We start from the raw sequence: 18,706 nt of genomic DNA on the forward strand, positions 1-18,706 counted from the left end.
TTACTTGCACAGCACAAAGTGTTTGAGTTAACAGCAGCCACAAGTTTAAATAGTCTAAGTCTGGAGACATTCCTAAGTGGAATGGTTCATTTGTACTACGATCTTAATAAAAATAAACATTCAGGCCTGGAGTTTCCTCCGTGAAGGTAACCGGGAAGTTGCACCCGTAATTGTGCCCAAAGCTGCGCCCATTTTGCCAATGTCAAATTACACCCAAATATCCCCCAATCTCATTAGATTATGCCCGAACTTAAAATGGGCGTAAATCAGCGTAAACAATCGGGCCCCAAAGAAACACTAAACCCACACCAGAATGTATGTTTCTTCTTTGAGTCTTCAAATTTAAAGTTTCAACTCATTTAATCTTCATTCATGCACATCAGGCATAGCATTTTTGCAATCAGGGAAGCTTTTCAATTTTTAACGTGACTTGTATTTTACTATAAAAATGCATTAAAAGAAATAGAAAATACAGAGCAGGTCTCAGTGAGGATAAAGTTTTTTTTTAAATCAAAAAATTGCAATTAAAAGACCAGAAAAATGACTGTTTCCTGCTGTGCCTGAAAATCTGGATGTAATGTTGAGACCCCCTCCCCCACCCCAAACAAGCACAATTGGAGGATACTCACATTTCAGTCAGGGGTATGGCCAGTTTTGTGGGCAGAGATTCATTAAGACAAAGGGCTTGAAGGATGGATGTAAAAGATCAAAGAAAACTTGGGCGTATTGTAGTTACACATGGAACTCACACCCAAAATTCCACAATTTTTTAAGCCATGTAATTGGTTTGCACCCAGATTATGTGAGTACCTGGACGCAAAAGTGGAGGAAACTCCAGGCCTTACAACATAAAATTACACTTTTGGACTAACACTACCATGACCACAGATTAGAAACATGTTATGTGAAGTGAATTGCTAAAGCAACTATAATCATTGTAGCCATTAACTTCTTTCCCTCTGAATTTGTTGCACTTCAATATCATTGCTCTGTGCAGAATCTAGGAATTCACAGGCACTAATTCCACATCAGCTACACAGTGGACATCTGAGCCATCAGGGGTGCTCCAAGTACACACATTTGAAGGGTCCTTTGTGTTACTGTTTCGAATTTACATCACTGGCTTAAGATTCAGAAACTCAATGCAAATTGGCTAAATTTACAGACGACACCAAAGTACGAAGAGCAGTTGACTGAGCAGCCAGTTAAAGACATACAAAATGAACTGTGCAAAATATGTGAGTCAGTCGAACAATGATAGATGAAATTTAATGTGGACAAATGTAAAGCACGACACGTGAAGAAAAAATGGGCACTACTTCATGAATGGTCTCGCAATAAATAAGAATGATTATTTCTAATAATAAAAAGAATTATTATTAATTCTGTTGAGTCTGATTCAACTCTCAATATTAAGCAATTACTGCAGAGCAGCAAACAATAAAGCAATTTTTAAAAAATTTGCTCATGGGATGTGGGCATCGCTGGCAAGGCCAGCATTTATTGCCCATCCCCAATTGCCCTCGAGAAGGTGGTGGTGAAGGATCTCCCACGGTTAGTTAGGGAGTTCCAGGATTTTGACCCAGCGACGATGAAGGAACGGTGATATATTTCCAAGTTGGGATGGTGTGTGATTTGGAGGGGAACATGCAGGTGGTGTTGTTCCCATGTGCCTGCTGCTCTTGTCCTTCTAGGTGGTAGAGGTCGCAGGTTTGGGAGGTGCTGTCGAAGAAGCCTTGGCGAGTTGCTGCAGAGCATCCTATGGATGGTACACACTGCAGCCACGGTGTGCCAGTGATGAAGGGAGTGAATGTTTAGGGTGGTGGATGGGGTGCCAATCAAGCGGGCTGCTTTGTCCTGGATGGTGTTGAGCTCCTTGAGTGTAGTTGGAGCTGCACTCATCCAGGCAAGTGGAGAGTATTCCATCACACTCCTGACTTGTGCCTTGTCGATGGTGAAAAGGCTTTGGGGAGTCAGGTGGTAAGTCACTCGGCGCAGAATACCCAGCCTCTGACAACCTCTTGTAGCCACGGTATTTATGTGGCTGGTCCAGTTAAGTTTCTGGTCATTGGTGACCCCAGGATGTTGATGGTGGGGGATTCAGCGATGGTAATGGCGTTGAATGTCAAGGGGAGGTGGTTAGATGTGTTGGAGATGGTCATTGTCTGGTACTTGTCTGGCGTGAATGCTACTTGCCACTTATCAGCCCGAGCCTGAATGTTGTCCAGGTCTTGCTGCATGCGAGCACGGACTGCTTCATTATCTGAGGGGTTGTGAATGGAACTGAACACTGTGCAATCATCAGCGAACATCCCCATTTCTCACCTTATGATGGAGAGAAGGTCATTGATGAAGCAGCTGAAGATGGTTGGGTCTAGGACACTGCCCTGAGGAACTCCTGCAGCAATGTCCTGGGGCTGAGATGATTGGCCTCCAACAACCACTACCATCTTCCTTTGTGCTAGGTATGACTTCAGCCACTGAAGTCACAGAATACTGAACTATTTCGCCGACACAGTAGGGTAAAGTCCGAGGAAGTCATAGTGCTCTCATCAAACAAGGCTTAACCAGTGCCTCTTTTTGGGAACAGTCAGCAGTAACGCTTGATTCCCTGTCCCATTGAATTCAACTGGAACCAGGGGTTTCACTATGTTTAAAGCAACCATGTTTCAATATCCTTATGGGCACCATGTGCATCTGGCAAATGAGTGCCACATGAAGAAAATGTGCTGAATTCGGAGCAGGATTCACAATTCAAAGGGTTGATGATGGAAAACAGCATGTATAGGTGTCTTGTAATTCAGTCACTGGAAAGGATGCATGATATCCATTGGAGGTTTTGAAATAGGGAGCTAACATTGGTCAGAAGCCAAGGTGAACTCAACCAAGCCTGTACCAAACAAAGTTGGCTGCAATGGGTAAATACTCACGGTGTCCTCAGTGATTCCGTGCAACAAAAAAAACTGATATTTTATTTAAGTAGGAAAGGTGAAAAGTGAAAGATAATGTGAAAGACAGAACTAGCTGTGCCTCCAGCCATGCTGTTCCAGTACAGCTACAACACTGGCATCCACCCGACAATGTGGAAAATTGCCCAGGTATGTCCTGTCCACAAAAAGCAGGACAAATCCAATCCGGCCAATTACCACCCCATCAGTCTACTCTCAATCATCAGCAAAATGATGGAAGGTGTCATCGACAGTGCTATCAAGCGGCACTTACTCACCAATAAATAACATGCTCACCGATGCTCAGTTTGGGTTCCGTCAGGACCACTCGGCTCCAGACCTCATTACAGCCTTGGTCCAAACATGGACAAAAGAACTGAATTCCAGAGGGGAGGTGAGAGCGACTGCCCTTGACATCAAGGCAGCATTTGACCGAGTGTGGCACCAAGGAGCCCTAGTAAAATTGAAGTCAATGGGAATCAGGGGGAAAACTCTCCAGTGGCTGGAATCATGCCGAGCACAAGGGAAGATGGTAGTGGTTGCTGGAGGCCGATCATCTCAGCCCCAGGACATTGCTGCAGGAGTTCCTCAGGGCAGTGTCCTAGACCCAACCATCTTCAGCTGCTTCATCAATGACCTTCCCTCCATCATAAGGTTAGAAATGGGGATGTTCGCTGACGATTGCACAGTGTTCAGTTCCATTCGCAACCCCTCAAATAACGAAGCAGTCCGAGCCCACGTGCAGCAAGACCTGGACAACATCCAGGCTTGGGCTCATAAGTGGCAAGTAACATTCATGCCAGCTAAGTGCCAGGCAATGACCATCTCCAACAAGAGAGAGTCTAACCACCTCCCCATGACATTCAACGGCATTACCATCGCCGAATCCCCCACCATCAACATCCTGGGGGTCACCATTGACCAGAAACTTAACTGGACCAGCCATATAAATACTGTGGCTACAAGAGCAGGTCAGAGGTTGGGTATTCTGCGGCGAGTGACTCACCTCCTGACTCCCCAAAGCCTTTCCACCATCTACAAGGCACAAGTCAGGAGTGTGATGGAATACTTTCCACTTGCTTGGATGAGTGCAGCTCCAACAACACTCAAGAAGCTCGACACCATCCAAGATAAAGCAGCCCGCTTGATTGGCACCCCATCCACCACCCTAAACATTCACACCCTTCACCACCAGCACACTGTGGCTGCAGTGTGTACCATCCACAGGATGCACTGCAGCAACTCGCTGAGGCTTCTTCGACAGCACCTCCCAAACCGGCGACCTCTACCACCTAGAAGGACAAGGGCAGCAGGCACATGGGAACAACACCACCTGCACGTTCCCTCCAAGTCACACACCATCCCGACTTGGAAATATATCGCCGTTCCTTCATCGTCGCTGGGTCAAAATCCTGGAACTCCCTACCTAACAGCACAGTGGGAGAACCGTCACCACACGGACTGCAGTGGTTCAAGAAGGTGGCGCACCACCACCTTCTCAAGGGCAATTAGGGATGGGCAATAAATGCCGGCCCCGCCAGCGACGCCCACATCCCATGAATGAATAAAAAAAATAATATACAATATCAATCTGTCAGCTCCTCCAGTAGACAGGTCAGTCAATGGCAAGAATTTATTGTAGGTGCAGTATCCCCAAGCAATCTCCCCCTATGATAATTGCAATTATTTGAATGTGAAGGCTGAGTTAATGAGGAAGTAGCTTATTTCTTCCATCCTAAGTGGAATTTTCAACTTTGAGATGAGTTGGGGGAAGAAGGAAGAGAACATATAAATAGAATTGTTAACATGATGGTTCCCTTGAGCACATTAACAGATTGATTGGTTTGGGGTCTACCATCATAATGGTTGACAGGCCTCTTATTTCAGTTGAGTATTCAGAGTGCACTTGATTGGATTCTTAGCTGAAAACATCACAGGAGGTTTAGAAACAAATTTATAATGTGAATAGTAAGTATTCAAGGCTACTGACTGTATAGAAATGTCTATGGAGCACTACAGTCTTAAACAGTATCATCAATCACTTCAAATTTATGCAGCACAATGTTTTCAGAAGCATTTTGGTTTATGTCCAGAAACATGTATGGTTGAGATTCTAATTCATTTCCTCCAGAAATTTTCCAATTCTCCAAAAATCAGCAATGGATGATAGAACCCACCAAACTTCACGATCCTTGTTGTAACCTTTTTATCATACAAATAATTGTATTCATAACAAATTCATCACACAGCATATTTAACTTGTGTGCCTAAGTGAAAATAAGATGCATTATATTCAGAGCACCCATTCCCAGAGGCCAAATTTCAATTATTCTTTTTATAGAGTATAATGACATATAATTAAGTATTAATCTTGCCAACAGAGTTTCTCACATATCCTGTAAATACTCAGATCAAAGTAAAATTATGATCACTTAAACATTCGTCACTCACAGAAGCTACTAATCAGTCGACAGTTAGAGTGATAACCTGTCAGTATATCTTTAACCTTCTCAGCACAAAAGTTCAATGCTCTGGGTTCAGGATATTGCCCACTAAGACAACAATTATGGTCGATGGCACGCTGAAAGTCTTCGAACAATTTCACATTTCAACATTTGTCAGATGATGTAAATATGGTATAATGACAGGTGTACATAAAGCTAATTATTATAATTAAGTGAGTCATTGACTAAATTATGCACAAGGTATTTTCTAGAAAGCTGTCTGAAAGCTTACAATAAGTGTATAGAAATTATGCAAGTTTTCTGTTGGTGGGGGGGGGGGGGGGGTCAGGCAATAAGCAGTGATGGTGAAATAACAATGTCAAACGAGGGTCTAGTTTATTAGTAAATGCATCTTTACTGGTTGCATTTTGTAATATGAGAAATTGATTGGTAAATATTATTTTGCTGATGTGGACTATAACACACTACAAAAATATTAACTTAGCAATTATATGCCTCCAAACTATTATAAAATGGACATGTATATAGTTGGCACTGGCCATAGTTTTACCAGTGAATAAAAATCATAAAACAGATGATGGCTCAGTGAGTAAGTGTAACACTAACATAGCATGACGCTAATCCATACAGATCAAAGTGGTCTTAAATTCAATCCCAGAGTTACCAATTACAGCTTGGAAACGAGAGATAAGCTCTAAAGGGCCATACAAACCGGCGTCGCGGTTTTGGATTACGGGTTCAGGGACAGAACATTAGGGTGCCCATTCCTAATTGCCAGCTATTAAATTTAGTTAGCACTTCTCTGATGATTTACTTGAGGATTGCCTTTTCACAAGTGATTTTTTTTCGAATCAAATACTGCATGCAGTATCTGATTCTAAAACCAGTACATTGCATGTGTTGGATGGGGTAAAGGAGGAGAATGAAAAAAAATATACAAAGTGCTTGTATTTAATTCAGGTTGGCATACTGACATGGTACTTTTAGATTTGAATACTGTATTCTAGTATTAGATTCTAAAATCTGGGAGAGACAGATAGCACTAAAGTAAGAAACTACAGCATTAGGTGGGATCAGACAAAGAGAGAATACAAGAAGGTCTGAGATGGATTTACGGTGCACGTGTGAAAACGCACAAAATATAGTAAATAAGGTTGGTGAGCTGCAGGCGCAAATAGCCACATGGGAATATGATGTCGTGGCGATAACAGAGACCTAGCACAAAAAAGGGCAGGATTGGATACTAAATATTCCTGGATACAAGTTTTTCAGGAAAGAGGGGAAAGCAAAGAAAGGAGGTGGGGTGGCAGTATTGATTAAAGAGAATATTGGAGTGCTGGAGAGAGAGAGAGAATATGTCCTTGAGGGGTCAAGGACAGAATCTATTTGATTCCAGTTAAGAAATAATAGAGGAACCATTACACTACTGGGTATATTCTATAGGCCACCAACTAGTGGGAAGGTTATAGAGGAGCAAATCTGCAGGGAAATTACAGAGAGGTGCAAGAGACATAGAAGAGTAATAATGGGGGACTTCAACCATCCTAATATAGACTGGCATAGTAATAGTGTGAAGGGCAAAGAGCAGGAGGAATTTTTGAAGTATGTTCAGGAGAACTTTCTTGACCAGTACGTTTACGGCCCAACGAGGAAGGAGGCATTGCTGGATTTGGTTCTGGGGAACGAGGTGGGCCAAGTGAAGCAAGTGTCAGTGGGAGAACATTTAAGGAACAGTGATCATAGTAACATAAGGTTTAGATTAGCTATGGAAAAGGACAAGGAGCAATCTAGAGTAAAAAATACTCAATTGGAGGAGGGCCAATTTCAGTGGGTTGAGAACGGATCTGGCCCGGGGTAAATTGGAATCAAAGATTGGCAGGCAAAACTGTAATCGAGCAATGGGCAGCCTTTAAAGAGGAGATGGTTCAGCTACATTCCCACCAGGGGGAAAGGTAGGGCAACTAAAGCCAGAGCTCCCTGGATGACGAAAGAGATAGAGAGTAAGAAGAAGCAGAAAAGGGGACGTATGACAGATGTCAGGTTGATAATACAAGTGAGAACCAGGCTGAATATATAAAGTTCAGAGGGGAAGTGAAAAAGGAAATAAGAGGGGCAAAGAGAGAGCGTGAGAATAAACTGGCGGCTGACATAAAAGGGAATCCAAAAGTCTTCTACGGGTATACAAATAGTAAAAGGGTAGAAAGAGGAGAAGTGGGGCTGATTAGGGACCAAAAAGGAGACCTAATTATGGAGGCAGAGGGCATGGCTGAGATACCAAATGAATACTTTGCATCTGTCCTTACTAAGGAAGAAGATGCTGCCAGAGTCACAGTAAAGGAGGTAGTTGAGACACTGGAGGAGCTAAAAATTGATAGAGGCGATACTAGAAAGGCTGGCTTTACTTAAAGGAGATAAGTCACCCGATCCAGATGGGATGCATCCTAGGTTGCTAAGGGAAGTAAGGGTAGAAACTGCGGAGGTACTGGCCATAATCTTCCAAACATCCTTAGATACTGGCGTGGTGCCAGAGGACTGGAGAATTTCAAATGTGACACCCTTGTTTAAAAAAGGGTGTAAGGATAAACCCAGCAACTGCAGGCCAGTCAGCTTAACCTTGGTGGTGGGGAAACATTTAGGAACAATAATCTGGGACAAGTATGGATAAAATAAGGAAAGCCAGCACAGATATGTTAAAGGCAAAATCATGTTTAACTAACTTTATTGAGTTTTTGAGGAGGTAACAGAGAGGGTTGGTGAAGGCAATGTGGTTGATGTGCTGTATATGGACGTCCAAAAGGCATTTGCTAAAGTGCTGCATAATAGGCTTGTCATCAAAGTTGAAACCCATGGAATAAAAGGGGCAGTGGCAGCATGGATACAAAATTGGCTAAGTGACAGGAAACAGAATAGTGGCGAACAGTTGTTTTTTGGACAGGAGGAAGGTACACAGTGGTGTTCCCCAAGGGTCGATACTAGGACCACTGCTCTTCTTGATATTTTTTTTTATTCGTTCATGGGATGTGGGCGTCACTGGCGAGGCTGGCATTTATTGCCCATCCCTAATTCCCCATGAGAAGGTGGTGGTGAGCCGCCTTCTTGAACCGCTGCAGTCCGTGTGGTGACGGTTCTCCCACTGTGCTGTTAGAAAGGGAATTCCAGGATTTTGACCCAGCGACGATGAAGGAACGGCGATAGATTTCCAAGTCGGGATGGTGTGTGACTTGGAGGGGAATGTGCAGGTGGTGTTGTTCCCATGTGCCTGCTGCTCTTGTCCTTCTAGGTGGTAGAGGTCACCGGTTTGGGAGGTGCTGTCGAAGAAGCCTTGGCGAATTGCTGCAGTGCATCCTGTGGATGGTACACACTGCAGCCACTGTGCGCCGGTGGTGAAGGGAGTGACAGTTTAGGGTGGTGGATGGGGTGCCAATCAAGCGGGCTGCTTTATCTCGGATGGTGTCGAGCTTCTTGAGTGTTGTTGGAGCTGCATTCATCCAAGCAAGTGGAGAGTATTCCATCACACTCCTGACTTGTGCCTTGTCGATGGTAGAAAGGCTTTGGGAAGTCAGGAAGAGAGTCATTCGCTGCAGAATACCCAGCCTCTGACCTGCTCTCGTAGCCACAGTATTTATATGGCTGGTCCAGTTAAGTTTCTGGTCAATGGTGACCCCCAGGATGTTGATGGTGGGGGATTCGGCGATGGTAATGCCGTTGAATGTCAAGGGGAGGTGGTTAGACTTTCTCTTGTTGGAGATGGTCATTGTCTGGCGCGAATGTTACTTGCCACTTATCAGCCCAAGGCTGGATGTTGTCCAGGTCTTGCTGCATGCGGGCTCGGACTGCTTCATTATTTGAGGGGTTGCGAATGGAACTGAACACTGTGCAATCATCAGCGAACATCCCCATTTTTGACCGTATGATGGAGGGAAGGTCATTGATGAAGCAGCTGAAGATGGTTAGGCCTAGGACACTGCCCTGAGGAACTCCTGCAGCAATGTCCTGGGGCTGAGATGATTGGCCTCCAACAACCACTACCATCTTCCTTTGTAAGGAGTCTGACAACACCAGGTTATAGTCCAACAGCTTTATTTAAAATCACAAGCTTTGAGAGGCTTCCTCCTTCATCAGATGAGTGTGGGATTCCATAAAGGCACTGCATATATAGTCAGAGAACAATGCCTGGTGATTGCAGATAATCTTTCCAACTGCCCGTTATCAAGGCAATCAAAGGAGTTGAATCACTGAAGAGACTACACGATAACATCAACAAGTTCCATACCACCATCAAACTCAGCATGGACTACTCCTCAGAATCGGTTTCATTCTTGGACACACGAATCTCCATCAAAGACGGGAACTCAGCACCTCACTCTACCGCAAGCCCACGGACAACCTCACGATGCTCCACTTTTCCAGCTTCCACCTTAACGACGTCAAAGTGGCCATCCCCTATGGACAGGCCGTGCGAATACACAGGATTTGCTCACACGAGGAGGAACGCGATGGACACCGACAGACGCTGAAAGACGCCCTCGTAAGAATGGGATATGACGCTTGACTCTTCGATCGACAGTTCCGACGGGCCACAGCGAAAAGTCGCATAGACCTCCTCAGAAGACTAACACGGGACGCAACCAACAGAGTACCCTTCGTTGTCCAGTACTTCCCCGGAGCGGAGAAACTACGCCATGTTCTTCGCAGCCTTCAACATGTCATTGATGACGACGAACACCTCGCTTAGGCCATCCCCACGCCTCCACTACTCGCCTTCAAACAGCCACCTAACCTCAAACAGACCATCGTTCGCCACAAATTAACCAGCTTTCAGGAGAACAGCATCCACGACACCACATAACCCTGCCACAGCAACCTCTGCAAGGCATGCCAGATCATCGACACAGATACCACCATCACACGAGAGGACACCACCCACACCAGGTACATGGTTCATACTCTTGTGACTCGGCCAACGTTGTCTACCTCATACGTTGCAGGAAAGGATGCCCCGGAGCATGGTACATTGGCGAGACCATGCAGACACTGCGACAACGGATGAACGGACACTGCACAACAATCGCCAGACAGGAGGGTTCTCTCCCAGTCGGGGAACACTTCAGCGGTCAAGGACATTCAGCCTTCGAGACACACGAAAACGCAAAATCGTCGAGCAGAAATTGATAGCCAAGTTCCGCACCCACGAGGACGGCCTCAACCGGGATCTTGGGTTCATGTCACGCTCCATGTAATCCCATGAGCGAAAAAAAGTTATCTGTTTTTAATACAACTGGTCATTCTCTCTCTTTCTCTGCCTTTCGGATGTTTCTCTCTCTCTGTCCATCTTTGTGTTCTGACCGTGTCTTGTATGTAATGTTTCTCTGTCTGAACACTATTCAACTCCTTTGATTGCCTTGATAACGGGCAGTTGGAAAGATTATCTGTCATCACCAGGCATTGTTCTCTGACTATATATGCAGTACCTTTATGGCATCCCACACTCATCTGATGAAGGAGGAAGCCTCCGAAAGCTTGTGATTTTAAATAAAGCTGTTGGACTATAACCTGGTGTTGTAAGACTCCTTACATTTGTCCACCCCAGTCCATCACCGGCATCTCCACATCACATCTTCCTTTGTGCTAGGTTTGACTCCAGCCACTGGAGAGTTTTCTCCCTGATTCCCATTGACTTCAATTTTTCTAGGGCTCCTTGGTGCCACACTTGGTCAAATGCTGCCTTGATGTCAAGGGCAGTCACTCTCACCTCTGGAATTCAGCTCTTTTGTTTGGACCAAGGCTGTAATGAGGTCTGGAGCCGAGTGGTCCTGACGGAACCCAAACTGAGCATCGGTGAGCATGTTATTTATTGGTGAGTAAGTGCCGCTTGATAGCACTGTCGACGACACCTTCCATCACTTTGCTGATGATTGAGAGTAGACTGATGGGGCGGTAATTGGCCGGAATGGATTCGTCCTGCTTTTTGTGGACAGGACATACCTGGGCAATTTTCCACATTGTCGGGTAGATGCCAGTGTTGTAACTGTACTGGAACAGCTTGGCTAGAGGCGCAGCTAGTTCTGGAGTACAAGTCTTCAGCACTACAGCTGGGATGTTGTCGGGGCCCATAGCCTTTGCTGTATCCAGTGCACTCAGCCATTTCTTGATACCACGTGGAGTGAATCGAATTGGCTGAAGACTGGCTTCTGTGATGGTGGGGATATCAGGAGGAGGCAGAGATGGATCATCCACTTGGCACTTCTGCTGAAGATGGCTGCAAACGCTTCAGCCTTGTCTTTTGCACTCACATACCGGACTCCGCCATCATTGAAGATGGGGATGTTCACGGAGCCTCCTCCTCCCGTTAGTTGTTTAATTGTCCACCACCATTCATGACTGGATGTGGTAGGACGGCAGAGCTTTGATCTGATCCGTTGGTTGTGGAATCGCTTAGTTCTGACTATAGCATGTTGCTTCCGCTGTTTAGCATGCATGTAGTCCTGAGTTGTAGCTTCACCGGGTTGGCACCTCATTTTTGGGTACGCCTGGTGCTGCTCCTGGCATGCTCTTCTACACTCCTCATTGAACCAGGGTTGATCCCCTGGCTTGTTGGTAATGGTAGAGTGAGGAATATGCCGGGCCATGAGGTTACAGATTGTGCTGGAATACAATTCTGCTGCTGACGGCCCACAGTGCCTCATGGATGCCCAGTTTTGAGCTGCTAGATCTGTTCTGAATCTATCCCATTTAGCACGGTGGTAGTGCCACACAACATGTTGGATGGTGTCCTCAGTGCGAAGACGGGACTTCGTCTCCACGAGGACTGTGCGGTGGTCACTCCTACCAATACTGTCATGGACAGATGCATTTGCGACAGGTAGATTGGTGAGGACGAGGTCAAGTCAGTTTTTCCCTCGTGTTGGTTCGCTCACCACCTGCCGCAGGCCCAGTTTGGCAGCTATGTCCTTCAGGACTCGGCCAGCTCGGTCAGTGGTGGTGCTACCGAGCCACTCTTGGTGATGGATATTGAAGTCCCCCACCCAGAGTACATTTTGTGCACCCTTGCTACCCTCAGTGCTTCCTCCAAGTGGTGCTCAACATGGAGGAGGAGTGATTCATCAGCTCAGGGAGGACGGTAGGTGGTAATCAGCAGGAGGTTTCCTTGCCCATGTTTGACCTGATGCCATGAGATTTCATGGAGTCCAGAGTCAATCTTGAGGACTCCCAGGGCCACTCCCTCCTGACTGTATATCACTGTACTGCCACCTCTGATGGGTCTGTCCTGCCGGTGGGACAGGACATACCCAGGGATGGTAATGGAAGAGTCTGGGACATTGGCTGAAAGGTATGATTCTGTGAGTATGGCTATGTCAGGCTTTTGCTTGACTAGTCTGTGGGACTGCTCTCCCAATTTTGGCACAAGTCCCCAGATGTTAGTGAGGAGGACTTTGCAGGGTCGACTGGGCTTGGTTTGCCGTTGTCGTGTCTGGTGCCTAGTGGTCTGATGCCGGGTGGTCCGTCCGGTTGCATTCTTATTATGACTTTTCGTAGTGAGATTTTACAACTGAGTGGCTTGCTAGGCCATTTCAGAGGGCAATTAAGAATCAACCACATTGCTGTGGGTCTGGAGTCACATATAGGCCAGACCGGGTAAGGACATGAGTGAACCAGTTGGGTTTTTACGACCATCCAGTAGTTTCATGGCCACCATTAATCATACTAGTATTTTAATTCCAGATTTTTATTTAATTAATTGAATTTAAATTCGCCAGCTGCCGTGGCGGGATTTGAACTCATGACTCCGGATTTTTAGTCCAGGACTCTGGATTACTAGTCCAGTAACATAACCACTATGCTACCGTACCCTTGCCTTAATATATATTAATGACTTGGACATACAGGGCACAATTTCAAAATTTGCACAAAACTTGGAAATGTAGTGAACAGTGAGGAGGATAGAGATAGACTTTAAGAGGACATAGACAGGCTGGTAATGGGTGGACACGTGGCAGTTGAAATTTAATGCAGAGAAGTGCGAAGTGATACATCTTGGTAGAAAGAACAAGGAGAGGAATTATAAACTGAAGGGTTCAATTCTAAAGGTGGCGCAGGAACAGAGACACCTGGGGGCATATGAGCACAAATCATTGAAGGTGGTCGGACAGGTTGAGAAAGTGGTTAAAAAGGCATATGGGATCCTAGGCTTTATAAATAACGGCACAGAGTACAAAAGCAAGGAGGTTATGATGAACCTTTATAAAAGACTGTTTCGGCCACAACTGAAGTATTGTGTCCAATTCTGGGCACTGCACTTTAGGAATGATGTCAAGGACTTAGAGAGGGTGCAGAAGAGATTATTCAAAATCGTGAACGGTCTGGACAGAGTAGATGGAGAGAAACTGTTCCCATTGGTGGAAGGGTCAAGAACCAGAGGACATGGATTTAAGGTGATTGGCAAAAGAACCAAAGGTGACATGAGGAAAAACAACTTTTTTAAAAAAACACGGTGAGTGGTTACGATTTGGAATGCACTGTCTGCAAAGGGCGGGGTGGGGGGGGGGCATTGAAGGGTGTCAGGAGGCAGACTCGATTGTGGCTTTCAATAGGGAATTGGACAAGTACTTGAAAGGAAAAAATTTGCAGGGCTCTGGGGAAAAGGTGAGGGAGTGGGACTAGCTGGATTGCTCTTGCAGAGAGCTGGCACTGGCTCGATAAGCCGAATGGCCTCCTTCTGTGCTGTAACTGTTCTATGATTTTGTGAAAAACCACACAGCAATGTGGTGCAGAAAAAGAAACAAAAGTAGGGACAGAAAAGGCCAAGAAAAAAGGAAATAAAGTGAAACCTGTGCAGACACCTCCATAAATCAGACACCTGCAATAAAGGGACACTCATTGACAGTCCCAAATAATTTGCATTGTAAAATATACAAGTTGCACCTTGAAACAACGGACACTCACAAATTACGAACTGTGGACATGACATTACGGACTACGTTTACAACATGAAACACGGGACACGCAGGTAAGTGCGAAACAATGGCTAGTGAAATAAGTGGCTTGTGTGTAATTGAGATCTCTTTACCCAGCATCCACAGTGGCAGAGAAACTGCTGTATCTCTGGGATTGAATGCTTGCAGGGCTGTGTCCTTGGAAGAGAGTGTTTTCTCTGCCGCAATGGATATTGGGTAAATAGCTCCCCATTATACAAGAGCCAGGAACTGTACTGGGCAACATCAAGGGCAGGATTTTAAATGGGAAAAACAGGTCGGTTGGGGGGCGGTGGGCATTGAAAATTGGAACAATTTCAGACCCGCCCCCAAACCGCCCACTTCCAGTTTTCACTGGGGCAGGCAACCAACCCGCACTCAGGAGGTCAGTTGACCACTAAAACCTTTCAAGGAGGCTGCGAGCCTTCATTTTGAAAGGTTTTGAGATTTTAACCTCCGAGGGCCAGGACTCCCAGGTCTTCTCCTTCACGCTGCGTGAGAGGAGGCGAGAAGGCCCGAAACAGCAGGTAGCTTTTATAGCACAGCTTGTGGGCCCGGAGGATTAGGACTGCTTCCCCCAAGCTCAACAAGCCTACTGGCAGCAACCCCCCCGCCATGATCACTGATGCTCCACCAACGATCGTGACCGCACCCCCCACATTGTTAGCGGACCCCTCCCAAAACGATGAGGACCCACGCGATGATTCACCGCTATGGACACCCCCCCCACCTTAGTAACTGACACCCGTACTTGCGGGATTCCCATCCGCGATTTGACCCTGTGCTAAAGTCCTGGCCCAAATCTCACTGGGGGAGCAGGAGGCCTGAAATCGCCGGGGCGGAGAACAGGGCGAGCCACCTCCCCCCACCACCGGGGGGTGGGGGGAGGGGAGAGGAGCCGTCTGAAACCGGGGTGGGAGGGAAGGCGAGCCGTCTGAAACGGCTTTGGGGGGAGGGGGGAGGCGAGGTGTCTGAAACTGGCAGGGGTGGGGGGTGGTGGAGGCTGAGAAAGGTATTTCCACTCTTCGCCTGCTCACGGGTAGCCTCCTGGTTCTTGGAACTTCACTCAACAGCTGCTGCCGCGAGATATGCAACGACAGGGGACCCAACCTTTATAAGGTAAATCCAATAACATTTGTAGAAATCACGCGATCTGACGTCACGCGACCCGACGTCACATGATCATGCTTCCAAACAGAGTTGGCAACCCTACTCCACCGGGATGGCAATGAACTGGGAAACCTACTGAACAGAAAATGAACTGAAATCACATTCTGCTGGTAGAATTAGGCTAGGTCCCACGTGAGGACAAAAAAAAAGGAACGCTGCAGGAGGTATAGCCAATCCCAGGATATTTCACTCATTCCGGTTTACTGTATATACAACGACCACTTTGAAAATAGGGACACCTGCAAATAAAGGACACCTGAAAAGTCCCTTAGGTGTCCCTAATTTACAGGTTTCACTGTAAACCATTTTTAATAACTATATTTAAAGAAGTATTGCAAAAGAAATACTACCATTTTCTAGCTATGATTGCTAGAATTCTCATTTTGGCCTCATTACTTCTGAGGGATTGGAAGCATTCAATGGTGTACAATGCCAAAATATACGTGATTGGGTCACAAATCTACATTACAATGGTCAAAGCAATCAAGAACAGTTGCATATACAATAATTGTGACGTTGTTTAGGGAGTGACTGGGACATCCAATAAGGCAAACTGATACAGCAAGATTTTACGATAAAACACGTAACTGAAAATCAGCCATAAGCATTTGTGATTTAAAACATTCACCTACTTCACAAAAGAGCGTAAGTTTATCATCTGGAAGAAGCCCATTTGCTTCATCTAGAAGAAAGTCTCTACGGATAAATTTTTTGAAACCCCAGTCCTTTCCCTGGACAAATCGGTACGCCCTTTGACTTTCTATTAGAAATAAGTGAAGAGAAAAGAAAGGTTATGACAACAAACCGCAAAAAATAACATTTATGTAGCAGTCACATTAATACATTACACCATACATGGGGAGGATTTTCACTGTTCATTATTTCTAGCAAAACCATAAACCTATTTCTTATGAGAACAGTAATGAGGAAGTCTTCCCCTGTCTTGCACCTAGAAAATTTCAGATGTTTCTGAATCAATCTTTTCCTTTATGAAATGATAATCCTTCCATATTTTACTGTTTGACAAAATTGCTGTAACTCTTGGACAGATTAGTTTAAGGACAGTTAAAATGCCAGCTCTATTTGTAATCTGTACAAACATGATTGCACTAATTAGAGAGAGTAGGTGGACTTTGCTGGTTTTCCAGAAGAAATTGGTAAACAGCAGTATTTACTGTTCTTGAAGTTAACCCTTTCAACTCTGATCACTACATTATTTATGCTAATTGTACACCACTAGAGTGAGCATCAAGTAAAAGCTCCTTGCACAAGTTTTGGTTTCTTTGAATGCAAGTATTCTCCACACAGCACAGGAATCTGTCACTCATCCTATTGATCCTGAGGAGTCATAAGTTCAACAGGCAGAACCTGATGTCATAAAATTCACTGTCAACACGTGATTGACTGTTCTCACCCTCTAACAGGCAGTAAGCATACCCGAGTACCTGTTCATTTTGATCTTACAGTATTCAGCTGGATTACATACCTGAATCTAAACAGAAACCTCCATGGATGCACGAGAAAACGCACACTGTGTGGAAAATGCCTGTACTCAAAGAATGGTGATGACACTGCCATCATAGTCACCCATCTTTCTTCATTCTACATTCTCCGCATCCTGCAGGACCATACCAAAACAGTAAAACTTAGAAAGTGGGGGGCTCTTCGAAAGAGTCTCAACACCCACTGAAAGAAAAGATCTCCTAAAAGTTAGATCTCAGAAAGCCACCAGGTCAATAGAAAATTTAAAAACTGAGATTGATAGATTTTTGTCAGGCAAGGGTATTAAGGGATATAGAACAAAGGCGAGTAAATGGAGTTAAGATACGGATTAGCCATGATCTAACTGAATGGCGGAATAGGCCTGAGGAGCTAAATGACCTACTCCTGTTCCTAACCAAGAAGCAGTGTTTAATGAACAAGAGGATTACTCCATGTAGTGGCTTTACAAATAACATCAATGGCACCTGATTAAGAGAAGCACAGAATGCAGTAGACTGGTCATTAACCCAGCAGCTCAGCTTTACAAGCACGGTGCTGTTGGTTGAGGGAGGAATGAGTATACCAGGAGCACTTGAAGAACTCCATGCTCTTCTTCAAATAGCGCATGTGATCTTCAAATCTACCTGAGCAAGCAGCTGGAGCCTCCGCTTAATGCCTCATTCAAAAAATTGCACCTCCAACAATGCAAGACTCCCTCAGTACTGCATTGAATTATCAGTCAAGGTTACGTGTTTATATCAGTAATGGAGCTTGAACCACAACCTTCTGACTCAGAGGCAGAAGTGCCATCAGTTGAGCCAAGCCAACACTCAGACTCAGTGGGGCATTCATTTAAACATCTATTTATCTACACTTGCTCAACAGCTTACCAAGGGTCTTTGTTCCACAAGAAATGAATGTTGGGGTTTATGAAAGTGTTCAGTGCATTTGACATAAAGCTTTAATGCCTACAACCATCTAAGTGATAAAGTCGACAATCCAATCCTGATTTGTAAGGCAGAGGATAAAATGATAATCTCCTGCTTTGAATGAACACGAGACTTTCTTGGATAGGAAGTTAGGATGATTCCTAAAATAATGCAGTCAGGGTACCAGACAATATAGGGTTGGTCTATGGGATCATGGTCCTGTAACACATTGACTTTGCATGCTGAAATTAATGCAGTCTTCCAAGAAAGTAATTTTAAAATCAAACAAGCTCCTCAATATAGAGTTGATCAATTTTTACAAAACTAAACAAAGTCTCCAATTCAGGACTAATGGAGGTGTAACTGGACATAATTTCCAGTTAGTCTTAATGAATCAGAATACCAGTGGGGAATCCCTGGTCTCCATGAATAAGGGCACATGGAAGACAGAAATGGCTGCAACTTGAACTCTAATAACATTGAGCTTCAACCCAATTTCAAGCAAATGCTGAAGGAAATGTAAAATAACGTTAGCACAAAAAAAAACCAGAATGAACAAATGGACCAGAACACCATTAACACAAATCTTTTCCACTTGATGTCAAATGCACTGAACACTTTCATAAACCCCAACATTCATTTCTTGAAGCTTGGATAGTAAATGCCTTATGAGAACTTAGTAGAGTATCTGCTACTGTGAGGTCCTATTGCATTAATCACTTCTAATGGTTCTCAATAAC

At 45.0% G+C, this 18,706-nt stretch overlaps 1 protein-coding gene across 5 annotated transcripts in view; it reads right to left on the minus strand.

Moving 5' to 3' along the window:
- spopla (speckle type BTB/POZ protein like a) overlaps positions 1-18,706 on the minus strand; it is a 220,860-nt gene that overhangs the window by 13,387 nt on the left and 188,767 nt on the right. For all 5 annotated transcript variants that reach the window (XM_067987205.1, XM_067987201.1, XM_067987203.1 and 2 more), the window contains one exon: positions 16,188-16,315. In XM_067987205.1, the coding sequence (XP_067843306.1) occupies positions 16,188-16,315 (128 nt within the window). The remainder of the gene's footprint in view (positions 1-16,187; positions 16,316-18,706) is intronic.

This window comes from Heptranchias perlo, chromosome 7 (assembly GCF_035084215.1).
Source record: "Heptranchias perlo isolate sHepPer1 chromosome 7, sHepPer1.hap1, whole genome shotgun sequence".
Classification (NCBI taxonomy): Eukaryota; Metazoa; Chordata; class Chondrichthyes; order Hexanchiformes; family Hexanchidae; genus Heptranchias; species Heptranchias perlo.